General features: G+C 39.9%; 1 protein-coding gene across 1 annotated transcript in view; it reads left to right on the forward strand.

The window, feature by feature from the left end:
• The first annotated feature begins 14638 nt into the window (after positions 1-14638).
• Positions 14639-20070, forward strand: part of tll1 (tolloid-like 1) — a 57535-nt gene continuing 52103 nt past the window's right edge. Inside the window, exon 1 of the mRNA XM_042485480.1 lies at positions 14639-15216. Within this exon, the coding sequence (XP_042341414.1) occupies positions 15036-15216 (181 nt within the window). The 5' untranslated portion in view covers positions 14639-15035. The remainder of the gene's footprint in view (positions 15217-20070) is intronic.

Consider the following 20070-nt stretch of genomic DNA (forward strand, 5'->3'; position numbering starts at 1 on the left):
ATAGGTATAGCAAGAAATGTGTGTTTTTTGTAACTAAAAAAAAGAAGAAGATAAGGTCATAACATGTATGAATCTGTCCACCTCAGTCTACCCAAAGCCATTCCTTAGTATGTACCCGACACAGGGAATACTGTGGTACAGAAAAAAACTGTGGTACATGTACACAGTGTTTTATTGAGGATAAATTAACACTAATCTTCTGCGTGGACACAGAACGTCTAGCTGACTGTATGAATGCAGTTCATCTGGTTTGAGAACACAGAAAGAATTTATTGAATGTATATCTATAGAAAAGGTTACAAATGTAAAGAATGAACTGATCAATAAAATCCCCTCTTTATGTTGTCAAACTGAAGTCATCTTGCATTTTGTTTCAGCTCGTCCAGGAGAGAGTAGCCCAGTCAGACACTGGGAATATCATGTGTTAACTGGTGTAATTCACTTTTTAATGAGGCCAAACGGTGCAAACTAGAAAGATAAGGTTAGACACGTTTAGTCCCTCAGAACTAATAAAACAGACTTTAAATTAGGCTTTAAAAATGTGACAGCGATTGTTGCAGTGAAATATATACATGATTAAAATTAGATGAGTTGGTGCCCCCTGCAGTTCATACTATACGTGGTATGAAGAAATATCCAGAATCCCTCCCATGTGAGGTTTATTGAAGTCTCATGTGGGAGTGAAATTATATTGAAATGACAAAAAAAAATAATCTTAAAATTAGCAGGAAGGGATTTTGAGATACTAAAAAAACCTTTAAAAACGAAACAAAAAAAACCTAAAAAATAAAAAGAAATAATAAATAAATAAAAAAACTAGGGGAAAATGTCCATAAAACTTAAATCATAATTACCTTAATTATATAGGCTATTTTAAATTAAGTAAAAATGATTTTTAAAGTGTTTTAGCACTTTCTGGAGGTCATTTTCATATTTTCTGGTTGTTGTTTTACTTTTTCGGGTGGGGGGCGGCGGGGTGTGTGTCTATTTTCAGGTAAGTTTTTTTTTTTTATATAACTTCATTTTTGGGCCATCTCTCACTGAGTTTCTCGCTGTTCTCTTCCCTTCCTGTGGTTTTGACAGGAAATCAAGCCAATTGGCTCAGGTTTCAAAGGGTTAATGTGTCCTGTAGGAGTTTGTGAAGGATTTTTTTTGTTTGTTTTTTTAATGTATTTATTTATTTATTTTTTACATGGCATTGATTATTTGTTTGGTGCATCTGTCTGAACAAAGCAGAGCATTGTTGTAATAGTTTAGTCTCGTGGCTATAATGAATAACATGACGGTGTTTACGTTTCCGGACGCGGGGTCACTAAACAACCTGTGAACGAGCTAACGGCTCAGACACAGGTCTGATCAAGCTGTCATGGCTATCGTTAACGTGTTAGCTAACAGTCGCCTACTGATTCACCCAACAGATGAAGAACAACATTATCGACCCCTGAAGTCGTGTTTTTGTTCACTCGACGGATGTAAGTTTAGTATTTTCCGTAATTTCAGCTCTGGTTTGGTTCTCACCAGCTCCTGCGTTAGCTTCACTTCACGTTAGCTTAATAGATGCTAAACCTTCGTCATTAGCCTAGCCGCTAGTTAGCTAGTTTCCAGCTTTGATGGTGTTTGGTACTAACTAATGACTAAACAGTAAAGTTTATGACTTTGTTTCCCTGGAAATGGTGATTTATTCATTAATTTGATTTAGTATGGGTATCATAAAAGACACAGATGCTAATTTAAGTGTTACCATTGTTTACTTGTGTCTATATCAAGTCAAGTCTGTATTTTTATTTGCAGCTCAGCCTCCTCCAACCTTTTAACTGTAAAAAAAAAAAAAAAAGTCATTTGAATGAACATTTCCTGAGCATTTACGCCATTTATTTACTTTAAACGTTTCATTGGATGGGCAATATCCACGTTGCCACAGTTTAATGTTTCTAGAAAGTAAAATAGTATGCAAAAGTTCCCCTAATTTATCAGTGAGAAATATTTCAGCAAAAAAAGTGTTTGCTGAATTTTTTTATTGCATACTGGTCAAAATGTATATTTTTGATATCATTTAAGGTCCCTTGAGGCAACTTTGTGATTTGTAATAATGGGCTATATGAATAAAACTGACGTGACTGTAGCTGTAGACTTTATATATATAAATTATGATTATATTTCTTCAGTAATTTAGGTTACAATTTCAGAATACATGAACATGGTGTTCATACTATAATGATGCACTGTCACTGAGTGTATCTTTTAGGCGACTCCTCTGCATCTGTGGTCCTCTCTACCTGCTGCCACAGTGATGGGACCTTTGATTTTGTTTTCACAAAACAAATTTCGTTTAAGTCCCATGTGTGTCATCATGACAAAATGTGGACCTGCTGACACCTATTGTGGTGGGAGTTACTACAATAGCAGTTTTGAGTATTTTGGTAGGTATTTAGATAGATAGATAGATAGATATACTTTATTGATCTCAAAACTGAGAAATTGGGGACGAGATTTTTTTTAACTTGAAAATGCCACAACTTTGTAAGTTGCAGTATCAAAATTTCACAGATGTGTAGTTGAAATCAAAATGAAAGAAGATGCGTGTGGTCTGAGCAACAGTGCTGGAAGTAGGGGGGTAGGAAGTAGGGAAGGGGACTTTGGCCCCCCTACTTTATGCCCCTGGCAGACATTTGCTTTAAGTCATGTATCACTTATTGTGGATGAAGTAATTCCAGGGTCTGTATATCTCTCAGAGTGGATTGCTTCCTGTATAAATACTTTTATATGTGAAGTAGCTCATTCTGTCAGGTACGAATGTCTATCAGAATGACCTACCACCTGTATACACAGAGTTGAATGTAGCGGAGGTCATTCTGTTAGGTACAAATGTCTCAGAATGGCCTGCCATATGTTTAAATAGAGTTAAACGATGAGTAGATCATATTGTTAGGAAAAAATATATATCAGAATAGTCGACCACCTTTATAAATATAGTTAAATGTAATGTAGGTCACTCTGTCAAGCACAAATGTCTGTCAGAAAGGCCTACCACCTGTCTAAATAGAGTTAAGTGTAGCATAAATAATATTGTCAGGTACAAAATCTGTCCGAATGGCATACCACCTGTATAAATAGTGTTAAATGATGAGTAGGTCTTCTTGTCAGGTTCAAAATTAGTGTACAGTGGTGAATTACGTACATTTGTTCTTGTTGTACAAGGTGTCTCTACTGCTGTGAAAGTGCGTACTACCACAATAAACACCATGAGACCATCTTGTGATGGGATCACTCTAGCCACGATATGGCGATCCACGACCTAAACAGAATGTCAGCCAGGGGTTTAACGTGGGAGGGGAGGTTATATCCATTTCCCTACTTCCTACCCCACTATTTCTTGTGCCTTTTGCTCTGACCACACCCATCTTTGTACTCAACCTACATTGTGATCTCAACTACACACCTGTAAAGTTTAGTGATTGTGTGTGTTTTGCAGGGTTGCGATGTTATCGTGTTGACAAAAAAAAAAAATCTGTTCACAGACAGAAAAATAAACACCAAAGTAGTCAAAAAAGCTTGTATAATAGTTCCTGCTACAATAGGTGTCTCCAGGACCATGATGCCATGATGAAACACACACAGGCGTGTTTAAACTCGTCGCAGCCAAAAGCGGTGATGGAAAACAGTTGAGGTCTACTGAATGTCTTTACTGTGTCCTCCTGCATAATCTGTGTGTATATTTGTATCCTTCAGCCTAAAGCAGGAATGCATTGTTACCCAAGTATTCTCTCCCTCTCTCTCTCTCTCACACACACACACACACACACACACACACACAAAGCAAGGGTGGCACTTTTAGTCCAACTATGCAGTCGAATCAGCTGTTTTAGCATTAGATGCTAACTCTGCAGATCAATGGTCCCCTCGGTCTATTAGTCATACCGGCCCTATTAGCATCTGCTATTAGCATCTCCTCATCAATCCCCCTGGATCCCTGTAAAGACTCGTTCATTCGGCTGAACATACAGTAGGCGCTGCGCTACTCAGCCAGATTTCTCAGTATGCACTGTATGTTTGAGTTAAAAACTCCTAAAACTTTGGTTTGTCGGTTGTTTTCTTTACTTTTTAAATCATATGACTTTACTGCATTTCATTAGATTGGATGATAGTTCAGTGTGGTGGGTTTTTGCCTCAAATTGTTCAGCATCATTGCAACAGTCTAACAGCACAGATGATCTCAGATAGCGTCTATAATTAAGTTTTTGATATATCAAATAAGTGTTTTGTTGCATAAGTGTTTTTTTTTCTTGGCTATCATTTGTATTTTTATACTCTGGTCTGATGGCTCAGGGGTCCAGTGTGACAGCAGTCCATCTTCCTTTGTCATTACTCTTGTTATCCTGCAGATGACAGTAGTGTGCTGATTTCCTGACTGTCACTGAGAGACGTTTAGTCCACTCAAAGAGCCGACTCAGTCAATATGCCCTCTCTGTGAGGATCCACCTCCTGGTCACAGATCATTATTTGTATGTGGATTTGAGCTCTTGCATCAGAGGAAGTGGCTGTTGTTAGTTGTGGTGAAGGTGGACTTTGAATGTTCTTCATTAAAGTGTGGTTTCCCCTTCAGAGCCCACCAACTCCCAGAAAAAGTGGCTGCAGGCCTATTTTTTAACAACCACATCTGACTGGAAAATTGTACTTATTTGTGCAAAAAGTACATATAATCTTTTTCATCTGATATATATCAGAAAAGGTGTACAAGGCGGAGTCGCTGACCTTGAGAACATTGAGAACTGTTGAGAACACAAAACAAAAGATCTCTTCATCGTCTGTGCTGTGTGTGTTGTTGTTGGTTGCTTTTACTTTCAGTTAAAGGGATATTTTGCCGATTTTTAACCAGCTTTGTATCAAAACAACATCAACCCATACACAGAAATAATAGTACTAATAATAGAATTAAACAAGATTGAGACATAATAAAAAAAAGTTAAATAAAGTTAAATAAAAAATAAAAGATAAATTAAAAGACTAAAATGGTTGAATTGAAATAGACATCACATAAAATCAAGTCTATAGAAATGGGTTTTAAGAAGTGATTTAAAAGAAGTCACTGATTCTGTCAGCCTTATCTCCTCGAGCAGGTTGTTTCAAAGCCGAGGGGCCCTGATGGCAAAAGACACGGTCACCTTGAGATTTTTAAATCTCAAGGTGACCTTGCCAGAGGGGCCCCACTCGAGGATCTAAGGCTGCAAACTGGCTCATTAGGGGGTCATCATATCTGTAATGTAGCTTGGGGCCAGACCCAAACGTGCTTCAAAAGTGATCAGTAAAATCCTATAATATAATATGAAGTGTGTCACAGACATACTCACCCATCATCTAAGTGGTTACAGACTCCAGTCTGATCTCGAGCACATAGCTGATAGGTACGTGGTTTGTTTAAATGGCATAACAGAAGTGCATATGTAACAGACGGCATCTGATGTTACATGATGCAATTTGATGTTCAGACATTCCTGAGCTGTTTCCCTGGACATTATGACGGGACAAATTAAAATACGTTGAACCTCAACAAATTTTTCTGAATATAACCAGATAATGGAAAGCCTAAGATCTGTATGTGTGAACGCACTGTAAGAGTCTAAACTGTTCCTGATGATACTTTCTTTTCTTATAGGTGGTGCAGGCTGACCCCCACCTTTCCACACCCTGACCCCCCTTGAAGAATCTGCTCAACACGACTGAGTGAGTTTTTGCCTCTGTTAGTGCTTTATAAGAATTGCTTGACTTTTTTTTTTAAACTGTAAAGGCTTTGAAGCTGAATCGGCTGTTGTACTACAACTTTGTACGAGCTGGAAAAAGACATCAATTTTTACAGTGTACCAAAGTTGTCTTCAAAGAAATTCAATTCTCTCTCTTCCTCTCTCTCACTTATATGGACACACACACACACACACACACACACACACACACACACACATATACAAGGAGTCTAAGGTCTTTGCTGCTTATTTCTACAGTCTTTCTGAAAGGAAGCATATCTGCAGGGAGCAGAGGCCGGGCGCGCACACACACACACACACACACACACACACACACACAATTCCAAGTTCCTGAAGAACTGATGTGTCAGCAAGGGACTGCTGTTTACATTTACACACACACACACACACACACACACACGCACACACACACACAGCATCTTGGGCTTTCAGAGCAGCGAGATGGTGTGAACAGGAGGATTTAGGCTGTTATTGCTCGCTCAGTGCACTTCTTTCTCTGTCACTGCTCAATTCACCAACATCTAACTCAGCATCATTAGTCTTTTATCCAATTGTCATCCGCCTTCTGCAGTTTGGAGAAAAAAAAAGTCCAGATCAACAAATAATTTCAGTATTTCGTCTTCAAATGTCCAACTAGAAAACCTGCATCTGGGGTGAGATTACTTCAGCATACAATACTTGTTTATAGGGCTTGAGAATTCTTTAACTGGGTCACAACACCTGTATTATCGTTCAGTATGGGCCAAACCGATCATTACAAACTCATGCTGTGTGCTGTTAAAATACACTACTGCACATTTTATTAAACACTTTATTATTATTAAGATTTTGTCATGTTCATTTCAAGGAAATCTGTTTTAAGTGAAGTTCGAATTTTTAATTTGAAGTAATGTTGTGGGCATAGAAGGCATCTTAGAAATTTCACTCAGTGCACATGTAATATACTGTAGCTCTGCTTTAATAAAAACCTTTGAAGAATAAGATGCATGTGATATTAAACGAAAAGCTCATGCATTTTTTTTTCCTGAGCTGTTCTCCTTGGTCATTATGCTAAGCTATGTCAATTACCTCCAAGTAGCAGCTCTGTTCAGACATAAGAAGTATTAATCTTCTCATCGATGTCTTGGAAAGACAGCATATAGTATAATTGCCAAAATGTTGAACTATATCTTTAAACTGAGTGAAAAATCTTTTTTTTTTTTTTTATTTAAATTTTTGAGGGTGTTTTCATATTAGTAAAACTGATTTGAGGCATGTCGAATACAATTGCATCCCCTCTCCTACACCCCCCATTTAGCTTTTGGTACACTTGCGTCATCACATTTTTGTTGTGCTGCAGTGTACAGTGTAGAAAGGTAGAGCTCTCCTCCTGGGCAGAGGAGACGCCGCTGCTGTCAGGCGCGGAGCTCTCTGCTTCCTGCTAGGCAACAACTGCGGGTCTGGGTCTGTCTGCGGCGGGCAGCGCTACCATCTGATATAGAGACATCAGTATTAAACTGAGACTGTTTCATAACTGGTTAAAACTCCTTGTAGTCGTGCTAAATAGCAGTCCTCTTCCTTGTCTTGGTGGTCACACCTGATGCATACAGTATAGGGATGCACAATATTGGATTTTATGCTGATATCCAATGTGCTGATATAAAACAACACATTTGGCCAATAACTGATACCGATATTGATATATCATCTTTTTTCCCCATATAATCTTAGGGATCAGGATGTCTTTTCTGTAGTGGAATTAACATCATATTATGCATACTCTTATTGTGATGGCCCACCAGCAGACGAAGACAAAAAACACAATGGTTTTCAGTGTATATAATAATTATTCATTGTGCAAAATAGGAAAAAGTACTTCAGCTAAAGGTTGATGTTTTGTACATGTTCACTTGTCAATAAAAAAATATCAGTTTGTGATATCGGCAAAAAACAGCATGTTGGCCGATTCTGGTATTTCATTTTAAAGCCAATATCAGCCAATATCATTAAAATGCCGATATTATCATGCATTCCTAGTACAGTAGTACAATGGACTACACATGAGTTGTACCTGAAAACACCTTTTCAAGTGGACCCGGGCACAGATTGACGTACCGTGCCCAGTTCAGTAAACAATTTTCACACTAATTAAATGACTTGGACTTAGGGGACAAGTGTACTCAAATCCAGGCCCTAGTCCCTGATGTGAAAGCCTGCTAGAGTCTTGTGTAATTTAAAGGGAATTTGTGGAACACAAGGGGGTGAAAAGTCAAAGGTCTCCTCTGTGTGCTGTCCTACAACATTTTATAATCAGACTTTTATCAAGCAGCTACTGGAAAAATCTTTACTCATCATCTCTATCTCCTTTTCCAGTATAAATGTTTTCCACGTTTTCCTCCCTATAGCTGCTGACAATTTTTTACTCCAAAAATGCATCCTGCATTCATTCTTCTTCTGCCCTGTTGTTTAAATCTGGTGGCACAAAGACAAAAGCGGTCTGCGTCATCTTTCCAAACGCACGACCCGGATCATGAATATGAGCCACAAGCTGGCACGTGCACACCCACACAGTCACGCCCACATGCGGGAAACGCACAGCGGAGGAGAGCAGAAGGTGGAGAATCTGAGCCCTGAGAGGTGCAGAAAAGAGGAAATAAGAACAGGAGAGAGAGAATGGCACGCACAGCTTGGCATTTAAACAGAGGATTTCCTCTGTACCTCGTCTTCCCTCCGCTTTCTCTGTTTACATAAGGAGAAACTACTTCACATAGCTCGTGAAAGGCCAGGAGTGTGAATGTGCGTGTGCGTGTGCGTGTGTGTGCTCTCCCTACTCACACAGGACAGTAACAGCCATCATTTATATTAAAAGTGAAAGTTGTATCTTCACTTGTGATATTCCCCTTTGAACTTTGTTTCTTTTTCTTATTGCTTCTTTTTCTACCCTCTTGTAGTTTTTTGTGTTTATTTGGCACCGATTAAATTTAAGAAATAAAGCGCTAAAGAAATTAAACTACTTAGACATTTTTGGAACTACTAAACACTATCTAAGCACTATCATCCTTTGTTGTGCTCTGCTGTGGTGTCAGCAGAGTGTCTTCCTGTGGCGTTTTAGCCAAAAGGTGATGGATGTCTCTGGCCACCTCTTTGCTTTCTCAGGGGGAATTTCATAAAACACTTAAGACACTATAAGAGTCAGCAGGCCTGAGAGAAAAGATAATATTTTCTTTTTTTCTTACCTCCTCTGGCTACACCTTTTATTGGCTGTCTAATGTTTAAGACAACATACCTTATTGAAAACAGCTTTGTCTACACCAAGCGCTGCAGCTTAAATACACGAGACAACTATTACTAGAAAATGAAAGGATCATATTCTGCCTTTTCATCTTTACTAATTACAGGGTTCCCATGGTCATAAAAAACCTGGAAAAATCATGGATTTTCACAATCACTTTTTCCAGGTCTGGAAAAGTCATGGAATTAGAAAAAAGAGAGTCTTGTTGTTTGTGATGAAATTGTTGCAGCAATCTTTCATGGATAGCTATTCATATAATCTAACATAACGGCATGTATACAGTATTGTCTGGAGCTGACGATGTAATGTAGCTCTAATGTGTCAGTTTGTGACTTTTTTTTTTTTTTTTTTAACCATCACTTGTGCATTCAATCTCTGTGAGACAAGTGAGACAAGAAAAAAAAATGTTATTAAGGTTCCTTGTAACTCGATATGATACCCAGAAAAATACTCCATACTTGATACCATTTTTGATACAATGCGAAAAATGACGAAAAGTTATGTGTAAATGTTAATCATTCCAAAACAGCTAACATTAATGTGTGCTGCGGGTCAGGTTAAAATTTTTGGTAAATGTTTAATGCCTCAATAATGTTAAAACGGGAACTTTACTAACTTCTCTGTATTTCTCATAAAGACCTGGTGTCAACTGGTGACACAGCCGAGCTGACAGTGTTGTGGACAAGAACTAATGTATTCATCTGCTAGTGAGGGGAGTGACTGTGGGCCTACTCTGTGTGTGTGTGTGTGTGTGTGTGTGTGTGTGTGTGTGTGTGTGTGTGTGTGCGTGTGTGTGTGAGAGAGTGTGTAGTTGTGTGTCACTGAGTAGGCAAAAAAGGCACTGCTGGTATAGATACTGTTGCAAACGAGTATCATATCCAATACTAATTTTTAGTATCGATTAGAATCTGAGTAGTATTTTTTTGTCAACCTTACTGTATTGTATGTGTAAAGCAATAGATTCATACAGTAGCATATTAAAAAAGAAATTAAAACACGTAAATTGCACACTACTTCAAAACCAAAAATGAAAAATTTATATTTTATGGTGAACTACAGTGGCACGAGGTGGCCCGACATGCTGCTGCACTCTGGGACTGGATCCCAATATGGAGAATGGACTGTTGCACAGGCTGGAGTGACACATCCACACAGGGTTTATTGCCATCCAGAGCCTGTAATGTTATTTTTGATACATTTTGTCAGGCATTTTTTTTACTGCCTAACTTCAACCTTGTTGAATGTAAGAAATTTGAGACAAGTCTGTGGATTAGTTTTCCTCCTGTCCTCCTCAGTTTTTTCAGTCACCATGCAGCCACCACTGATTTGGATGAGTACCAGAGAAGAGGACTATGCTGTGGTTGTGGTTCGAGAACTCTCTGTAAATGTTTTGATACAGTTTCTCTGCAGTGAAAATTGGTCACCACCTACTGATGTTAAGATAACCACAGCTGATTAATCTCAATCTTTGACAAACTATAAAATTGATGTTAGTGTTTTATATTCAAAATACATATTTGGGGGCCGAGTATGTTCCCTCAAAGTTAAACAAGTACAGTGCGAACCTTGTGGAGTTGAGCTACTGCATATAGTATTGATGGGAAAGTGTGTTTGAGGAAAACAAAGCTAATAATAGTGCTTCAATACCTGCAGACCACAGCACTTGGGGGAGTCTCGAGGGGCTGCTGCTCAGATTGAGGGTTCCTTCTAGTGTGAGTGTGTGTGTGTGTGTGTGTGTGTGTGTGTGTGTGTGTGTGTCTGTATGTGTATGTGTGTGTGTGTCTGTGTCTGTGTGTGTGTGCACACATACATCAGGGAGGGGTGGTGGTGGTCAGTGTGCTGGGTCAGAATGCTGGCGTGGTACTTTCACAGAGTTTCAGAGATGCACTGATCAATAAATGCTTTAAATAGGGACACAAATACCTGCACACAGCATTAATCTCAATAGCTGGATCCTATTTAAGAAGGAAGCATTTTGCTGAATAGATCGGTTGGATGGCAACCACACAGAGGTGCAGTAAGTGGTTGGAGGGGCCCAAACACCACTCAATGCCTGCCTTAGTGTTCATCTGCAATTACTCAGGAGGGAAATCCAGACCACAGACACACACAGAAACACACACACATAAAGTTGTATTGAGGTTTGTCCATGCGGTGGCCCAAGTTTTGGTAATTTAGTTAAGATAACTTTATTATGGAGAGGAGACATAAATTGGACATGCTACCACAAAAGTAGTTACACTGAAACACTACCTTACTGCAAGAAGTGTATCTCAGAATTACATTCTTATAGAAATGTCTTTTTTCTTTTTTTTCTTTTTTTTTACAGTTGATTAATTAATAGAGTTAATAGAGTAATAGAGTTAGATTGAGACAACTTTATTGATCCCACCAGGGGCAGTTTGTTTGAACAGCTTGCTATAAATAGAACAAAAGTTAAGTTTTATCATCAATAAAATAAATAAAACAATAAAATCAATTTAAAAAAAAAACATTTACAGAGAATTTAAAGTTGCAGGGGGTATAAAGGCTTTTGAACAGCAGTTAGTCAAAATGTTATGACGCCCTGATGGCAGTGGTATCAGGGAAGACGTCTGGATAATTCGACTCCTGTTTAAAACCTCCAGAATGTCCTAATCTGAATTTATAGAAAAATGTGAGCAAACGTGAACAGTATCAGATTCTGGGCTAGCAGTCTATCTTCAATGTGCTGGACAGTGTAGGACAAACACTGATTTGTAATGTAAAACTGCTTTATTTTGTGTTTTTTATTTTACATTTTATTCGCCTTGTCTGTTTGTTTTGGAGAGAAAAAAACTATGGGGATAATGACGCTCCTGGTAAAACCCTCCTGAACGATGAACACTGGAGGGATTCTAACCTGGGGAAGTTTCAGCTGGTTGAAATCTGCATACCTCTAGATGCCGCTAAATCACCCTGAATCTTCCACACTGGACCTTTTGAAACACTGCATTAACAGTTTTTGATTGAGTCGATTTCACATGTATTTAAGATCCCACATATTCTGATGCTTCATCCTGTTTTAAAGGTCAGTAATCAGCATCTGCCTTCTTTAATGTGAAGGCTCAAAGGCAGTGAGTGTTGCCCTACCAGAGGGCAAAAAACAGTATCAAAATAGAGTTTATGAAAAAGTGCTAGTGGAGGATCCCCCTGAGTCCCAGACACAGGTCCTAACTAAGTCCCTGATGTTCTAAAATCCTAGAAATGTCCTGACATCCTAGCATCATCATAAACTCCCAGAAACCTCCTAAAGTACTTGAAATGTGCAAAAATCCTAGAAATGTCCTTAAATCCTAGAATCATCGTAAAACTCGAACATTCTAAAATCCTAGAATTGTCCTAAAATCCGAAATGTCCTAAAATCCTAGAGATGTCCTAAAATCCTAGAATCATCCTAGAATCATCAAATGTCCCAAATCGTACTAAAATCCAAGAAATGTCCTAAAATCCTAGAAATGTCCAAAAATCCTAGAATCGTCCTAAAATCCTAGAATCATCCTAAAATCTTAGAAACATCTTAAAATCCTTGCAACATGTATGGGGCTGCTGCGACTGGCCCCTGGCTTCAGCTCATTTTGCAAAAGTGGCCCCCAAGCAAAGCAAACTGAGTATCCCTGATTTACACCAACTAAACTCTCTCTCTCTCCCTCTCTCCCTCTCTCTCTGTTGTGTGGTGTGTGTGTGTGTGTGTGTGTGTGTGTGTGTGTGTGTGTGTGTGTGTGTGTGTGTGTGTGTGTGTGTGTGCGCGCAGCCTTCAGGGGATTTGTGTCCATGCCTCGGGGCGTGTGTAGTGGACAGCTTGCGGCTGGATTGATAGAGTGACGTCAGCGCGTCGCTACCTCTCCCCGAGGGCAGGATTAGTCGGGAGCAGCAGAGACAGCGCTCCGGTAATCTCCCGGTAATAAATGGGGGGAGACGGGCACGTTCGGAACCGCCGGTACTGAGTGACACCGGAGGACCCTGAGACTCCTGAGACCTAACTCCTGCATTAGAAGCATGATGGGTCGCTTCGTGACGCCGCAGCAAACCGACGCGCCCCGAACAGGTAAACGCAGCAGCAGGTAAGCTGTGGAGACGCAGGGTGAACTCGTCTCAGGAGGATTTACCTTGGCAAGGTGTTCACAGGCTGCACTGTCTGTCAACAACTGCTGCTGTTTTATTTTTACTGCTTGTGTCTGCCGTGTGTGTGCGTGTATAGGTTGCACTGGGGAGATTATGGGATGGTTGTTGACAACTTTACAGTGCGTGCAAAATTGAGGGAAAAGAAGTTTAACTGGTGATAAATGTTATTTTTAAAGCATCTTTGGTTTCACACACACACAAACACAGAAAAAAGGGTCCTTTACTGCACTTGTTGTGGGTGTCAGTGATGCAGTGGAGGATCGTGAACCCACCTGAACTCGGTTCATCTGTTGTTGACCGACCTACTGCTGCAAGGTTAGTGTTTATGACCGATTAGAGGAGACATCAAAGCTGAATGACAGATTGACAGACACATCTATCTATAGGCTACGTGGTTTATTGTACTCCATGGCACAGATGGATCAAAACATTTTCCAATTTTGCAGGGTTTACAGTAAAAATATGGATAGACATGAAACGCAAAATAGTTAATAAAATTTTAAGTAGAAATTGTTTGTATTTTTCCGAGACTGAAAAACATTTCCCCATCACCAATATAATTAGCATTTTGCCTCTTAATGATCACTCGTGTATTTCAGGCTGTATTTCCTTACAAGTTTGCACTGTGTGTCATGCTACTGTACTCAGTAAATCGATCTTTTCTGCCAGACAGATGGTGTTCAACGTGCTGATGCGCGCCTCTTTTTAAGCGCAAGCCCTAATTGAGCTAAATTGTCTTTAATTGCAATTAATCTTACCTCTGATCTTTTTCCATTTGTCTCTTTCTAGGACAGAAAATGAGGAGAGGAAGTACACTTGTCATGATCATAAAGGCAGCCCAGACTATAGCCTATAGCTACCTCTGGGCATTTATGGTTTGGCTGTCACCTACTTGGCACCTGCCTCTAAATAACCAGATAACACCCACTATGCACCGGGTGATGGATACTAAAACCCACAGACCAATTTGTAGCCGCCTTGTTACTTTTACCGCTACCGGTTTTTTACAGTAAGCTCACTGTATTTTATGGATCTCTGTGAGTAAAGGTCAAATGACCTGTAAAGAGCAGTGCGCGCTTCCTGCACTGTCACCGCGCTAAGATGAGAAAGGAGTCCCTGAAGTTTATTTATTACAGTGAAATGTGTGCGCTTTTTCTGCTTTGAGTGCGTGTTTGTGAGCGGGAGATGGAGAGAGAGTCTTTGCATATGAAAACGGCAGCAAATGCCCAGTGAATAGGGACAAATGAGGACAAAGAAAGTTTTGGTTCTGCACCACTTGGGTCGAACAGCGCAGCGCGCGCGTGTGTGTTTGTGTATGTGTGTGTGGGCGGTGCGCTGACTCGGGTTGAGGGTGACAGCACCACTACCGGACACAGGAGAGAGAGAGAGAGAGAGGAGAGAGAGAGAGGGGGGGGAGAGAGGTTGCACTACGCGAGAGTGTGAGACAGTCAGTGCTGGTTGGAAATATGCGAAGCGGATGTTTCTTGTGTGAGCAGCAGCAGACACACCGCCGTGCGTCTTTGCGCTCAGAGATCATCCACTCCTGAGCCACTCACCGCGTCTTTCTCTCATTTTTCTCCCCACAGCAGCCTCACCTGCGAAGCCACAGCGGACAGCGGAGCTCCTCAGCGGACACTTTGCTGACTAACAGACGCACACCACAGTGTACTTTTACCATGGAGGAGAACCAGGCAGAGTAACTTACGGCAGCCTACAGTTCCCACAATCGGACTGTCAGAGAGAGGAGCGAGCTTCACAATGACCCGTTAAATTCCTGCCGTCGATGTTTTCTTTGGAGAGTGGATTGACCATCTCCTAACAGCAGAGCAGAAAGGCCTTTATCCGGTAATTTCAGTCTTCAGATGGACCGAGTGCCCTCGGCACTGGCCGCTAAGATGCGCTGGATCACGCTGATGCTTGCCGGCTTGACTTTCTGGGGCAAAGTGACTATTTGTAACTGTTTCGACTACGAGGAGCCAGACTATGATTATTATGAAGAGGAGAGAGCGGAGACCATTGACTATAAAGACCCGTGCAAAGCTGGTGAGTATTATTATTATTATTTTTTACTTTTTTTCCGATCTGTATTCGTAAAAAGAAAAAAAACCCACTAAAAATAAGTATTTGGTCGCGATGATCCGACCTCTTTGAACTCACTGGCTCTGAGGTGGCACGTGTGTATGTGTGTATGAGAGATGACAGCGGCTGTGTGTGCGTATGTGTGTATGCACCCTTGTCCAGATGCCCCCTTTTCCCAATGATACACAAGCGACAGTTGTGATCCCTCGGCGTTGATCCCGCGAGTGGATGCCACGTGCAGCCCGGTGACGGTCCTGCTCAGCCCGTGTTCTCCTGAAATGCACGCGCACACATTCAGTGCGCGCATCACCTGTGAGCAGAAGTTGGGCTCTGATTGTGGCCGTAAATGTAGGTGCATTATATATGGACAGGCTGTGGATGTGCATGCAAGTACGCGTCTGGGGGTGTTTGCGCGCGCATCCAGATGTTAAATCAACCATCAAGGAAGATGAGAAACAGCTGGATTTAACTGTACCAAAACAGGCGGTGATTCTCTCTCTCGCTTTCTCTTTCTTTCTCTCACACACACACACACACACACACACACACACACACACACACACACACACACACACACAGTGTGATAAAAATTTTGTTGGACCTTTAATGATCTGGGAGCTGCTGTGGAGCAACAGTGAAACCACATTGGGTCTCACAGACAGTAGACAATGCATATAATGAAAAATGGAACTTTTATACAAATTGATCATAAATGCATTTTTCAGTTGTATCAGCATTTTGTTGTCACAGATTTAAAGTGTGGTTTACACATTAAGTTTTCCCCCACTGAATATTATAGCTTTTATAGGTGTGTGTCATGCCTGGTGTCTTTATTATGTGTCTTGGTGTGCTCCACCCAAATGAACTCATGTTTAAGACACAAAGCTGGAGATTCACTTAAGATTTTATGCAGTCCCTTCTGTCTCTCCGTCTCTTATTATATGTCTCATATGGCAGTATTTAATGGCGTCTGGTCCATCCACTTATTGTCGTCTTAATAATTTAAGAAATTTGCGTTGCATATGATAACTGAGTTTAGTAATAATATTTGCATGGTACTTTTTTTTGGAACATCTTCCTTTAGTTTACATTTAACAGAGTGTGTTACAATAGGCAAGGAAAGGCCAGTGTATTTATATAGCACAATAACTCATAAAAGTGCTTCAAAAGTGCTTCAAAAATTAGTCAGGTTAAGTCAAAGTTAATTATAGCCCAATAACAAAGCATACCTCGAAGGGCTGTACCACTATTAACTTTTATTCTATAAAGCCCAATATCACAAATCACAATCTGCCTTAGAGGGCGTTACAGCAAACAACATCCCTCTGTCCTTGCACCCTCACAGCAGAAAATATCAAAATCAAAAATATTGATTTATTGATGGATATCGTTTCTGAATGTGTGAAACGATTTCAATAGTCATTTTACGTGATGTCGATACACTGGTACCAGCTGCGCTTTCTTCTGCTGTTCTCTGCTACCAACCAAGAAAATTGAAGGTGTCTTCATGCATTGTCATATTTATCTGTTAATAAAAAAAAATAACTTGTATGTCCTCACTGTCAAAAACGGTATCGAACAGGACTGGGCAATATAGCTAGAAATGTTATCACAATAAAAAATTTCATATTGGTCTATATCGATACCTATCTACCAAAAAAGCCAAATCATTATTTCTCTCAAGTTTAAAGGCCGGGTTTTTGCACTTGAGTGAAAGTTGAGGAAACGATACTGTTAACTGTAGTTTAAACTGTTTTCTATTATCAGTACATGACAATGTTTTCCCAACAGCAGAACATTTTACAAATCAGAGGTAGATAAAAACAATTATAATCAAAATAATGTTATTTAGTAATACAATGAAAATATAGACAGAAAACTTACTTCTGATCAGCAGCATGTCAGACTCTTTGGACAGATGGGTTTAAAACTTTTGTAAGTGTTTCAACTGTCAGTGGAAGACAAAGACAAAAGACAAAAATACCAACCATTATTAGTGTTTTCTGCACAAGTTTTGTGCCCACAGTCCGTAATTTCTGACATTTCTCAATCAAAAAATAGCAAAAGATGAACATCGAAGTAGCAATGAAAATGTCTGACATGAACAACACAGAAATCGGTATTACAGACGTGCTAATGTTTGAAAGTTTTATTCACGTTACCTTTAATCACATGGAATAACTAGTTAGTCATTCACATTGACTTGCTAACGCACCATTAGCATTAGATTAGAACATTATGTGGTGAATTCACGTCACGGTGTGACGTTATTCATGGTCAAAACAATCAGACTATAAATAACTTAATACACGTGCTAAAGATTGTTGTGAGATTAAAGGTGGCTGTTTAGCTGGTCCCACTGATGTGTGAAGAAGGTCAGTCCCCCGGGCTCGTTGTCTTCTTCCTCTCCTCCTGCTGCTGCTCAGTCTTCTTCTCCTGATTAATGGGAGGCCGTAACTGGCATTCAAGGTGCATTACTGCCCCCCTCTATGGGGTGGTGTGATATTGTGGAGCATTTTTGAATATTTGCTATATCACTATCGAGGGAAATTACACTGACATATTTATCGTTATCGTTTTATTGCCCATGCTTAGTATCGAATATGAAACTGCATCAAGATTAGAAAATGCTCTTTTACAATCACCACTCTTTATCCAGACCATGTAGTAAAGCTCAAAGAGCAGGATTACTGTTGTTTGTTAACCCTCCCTCAGTACCAGCATAAATCCTACAGAGCAGGTGGAGGAATCTGAGCCTCTCCCCTCTTGTTGCAAGAGAGATGTTGCATCGTCTTTGTCTTGAGTCTTGTTTTTGTTACACCCGTCTGACTGTGTGTGTATGCACAGATGTGCTTGTGTACACGTACACATGTTCATATGTGCTTTAATTGCACTTCTGCGGCCTTAATGTTGTCTGTGATGACATGTTGGACTGATAAGAGCTCCACCCAGAACACTGAGCGTCCACACGCTGACCAACACACATTCCTCACATACCAAATACACAAACCTGACAACCCTGGATACTGGCCAGTGTATGTTTGTGTGTGAGTGTGTTTTTATGTGCACGTTACACTGATCTCTGTGTGAGTGATTTTATGTTGATACTGCAATCACATGACTTTGTGGTTTTTAGTTATGCTGACACGGTGTGTGTGTGTGTGTGTGGGTGTGTGTGTGTGTGTGTATTTGGATTGAAGCCCGGCAGGTTACAGGGAGACAGTCAGTCTACATATGTTTGAGTAACTGAGCAACTCTTGCAGGTTAAAATAACTGAGTGAGAAAACACAGGCAATGTTTTTATTTGCTAGAAATATCAGTATACATAAAGAATTCATTCATACTTTCATGCTTTAATTTCTCACAGCAATCACATACACAAGCGTCACGTTTTCCCTAAAGGAGTTTCAGTTTCTATTTAGTGAAAATCATGTGCGCACGTTTTACTGAATTTTTATATTTTTATTTTAGTTTTTAAGGAATTTTTTTGCCTTTATTAGATATTTGACACTTGATAACTGAGAGCAACCAATAAGTTGGGAATAGAGATGGAAGGGGGGCAACATGCGGCAAATGTCCCTCTGGACTCACATTTACATGGTATGCATGTAGTGGAAGTGCAGTGTTTGTTTCTACAAACAACCAAAGAACAGCACTGACATTTCCTTTAGCTACCGAACAACATGTTATGTGACAGATTTCAAAACTCTAGTTTTAAAGCCTTAAATGTTTTATCTTACTTGTAGCATTTTCAAAACTAGGTGGATATGACAACACCACCTAGATCAAATCTTCATCTCTTCACCTCCTTCCATGAGCTTTATATGCATTCATGCAGTCTCTAATGTTCATTTCATCTCCGTCCTCCTCTTACATTCTCTTATATCTGACAAGCTTCTGAATGAGGTACTTTTATTGCATTTAGGGAGAGTTATTGATAAGAATTTAGTGATACCATTTTTTGTTATTGATTCTTCTTAGAGGTCTGATTCTTTATCAATTCTCTTATTGATTCCTCATCAGTTTTCTGTATAGGAAAAAAGTAGGCCTACATAGGTTTTCAGTGTCAATGCAACTTTTGTATTCTCTCTGAGTGAGTGACACAGTGTAGATGTTATTTAAAAACTCCTCTTCTTTTTAATCTTGTGTGCATTTCCCCTTTTTTCATTCTGTGGCCCCCACTCTAAATTTGGATGTCATTTTGGGTCTGTGAACGCAGCGCAGGTAAAACGCATCATGAGTTGTTTTTGTCACTCAGCAGCAGTTTGAGTTGTGGCGTGGATAATCGATCAGGTGATCCGGTTAGAGCTGATCAGATTGATGGATGAGAGGAGAAGCAGAGTGCAGAGTGAGTGAATGCAAACTGTTAGACCCAGCACAACAACCACAGTGTATATATATGTATATACATACATATGTATGTATGTATATATATATTTCAATAGCACTAGTAAATGATGAGTAGATGTTTTATTTTTTCATGAATGAATGTGTGGTAAACCCTGGAAGTAATCCTTCCCATTCATCACTTATGAGCCACTTTTAAAGAGGTGAATTTTTCTGAAGAGACTTTGCCATCTGCCTGTGTCTTTCTTTTTTTTCTTCTTCTTATTTTTGGAGTTTATTGGTATGTACCCTCACAGCCTTCAGGTGAGGTCGGGGCTTTATAACAAGGTAGCAACCAGGTGCCAAAACCATAAGCTGCAGGCATCCAAGAGGCACAGCACTGAACAATACTTCATAAATAGTGAGGTGAAACACCACACGAGAGTGAATGTGGGGTTGGCTTTAACTTTCACTTTTACTAGTGTGTTTACA

This window comes from Plectropomus leopardus, chromosome 4 (genome assembly GCF_008729295.1).
Source record: "Plectropomus leopardus isolate mb chromosome 4, YSFRI_Pleo_2.0, whole genome shotgun sequence".
NCBI classification, from domain to species: Eukaryota; Metazoa; Chordata; class Actinopteri; order Perciformes; family Serranidae; genus Plectropomus; species Plectropomus leopardus.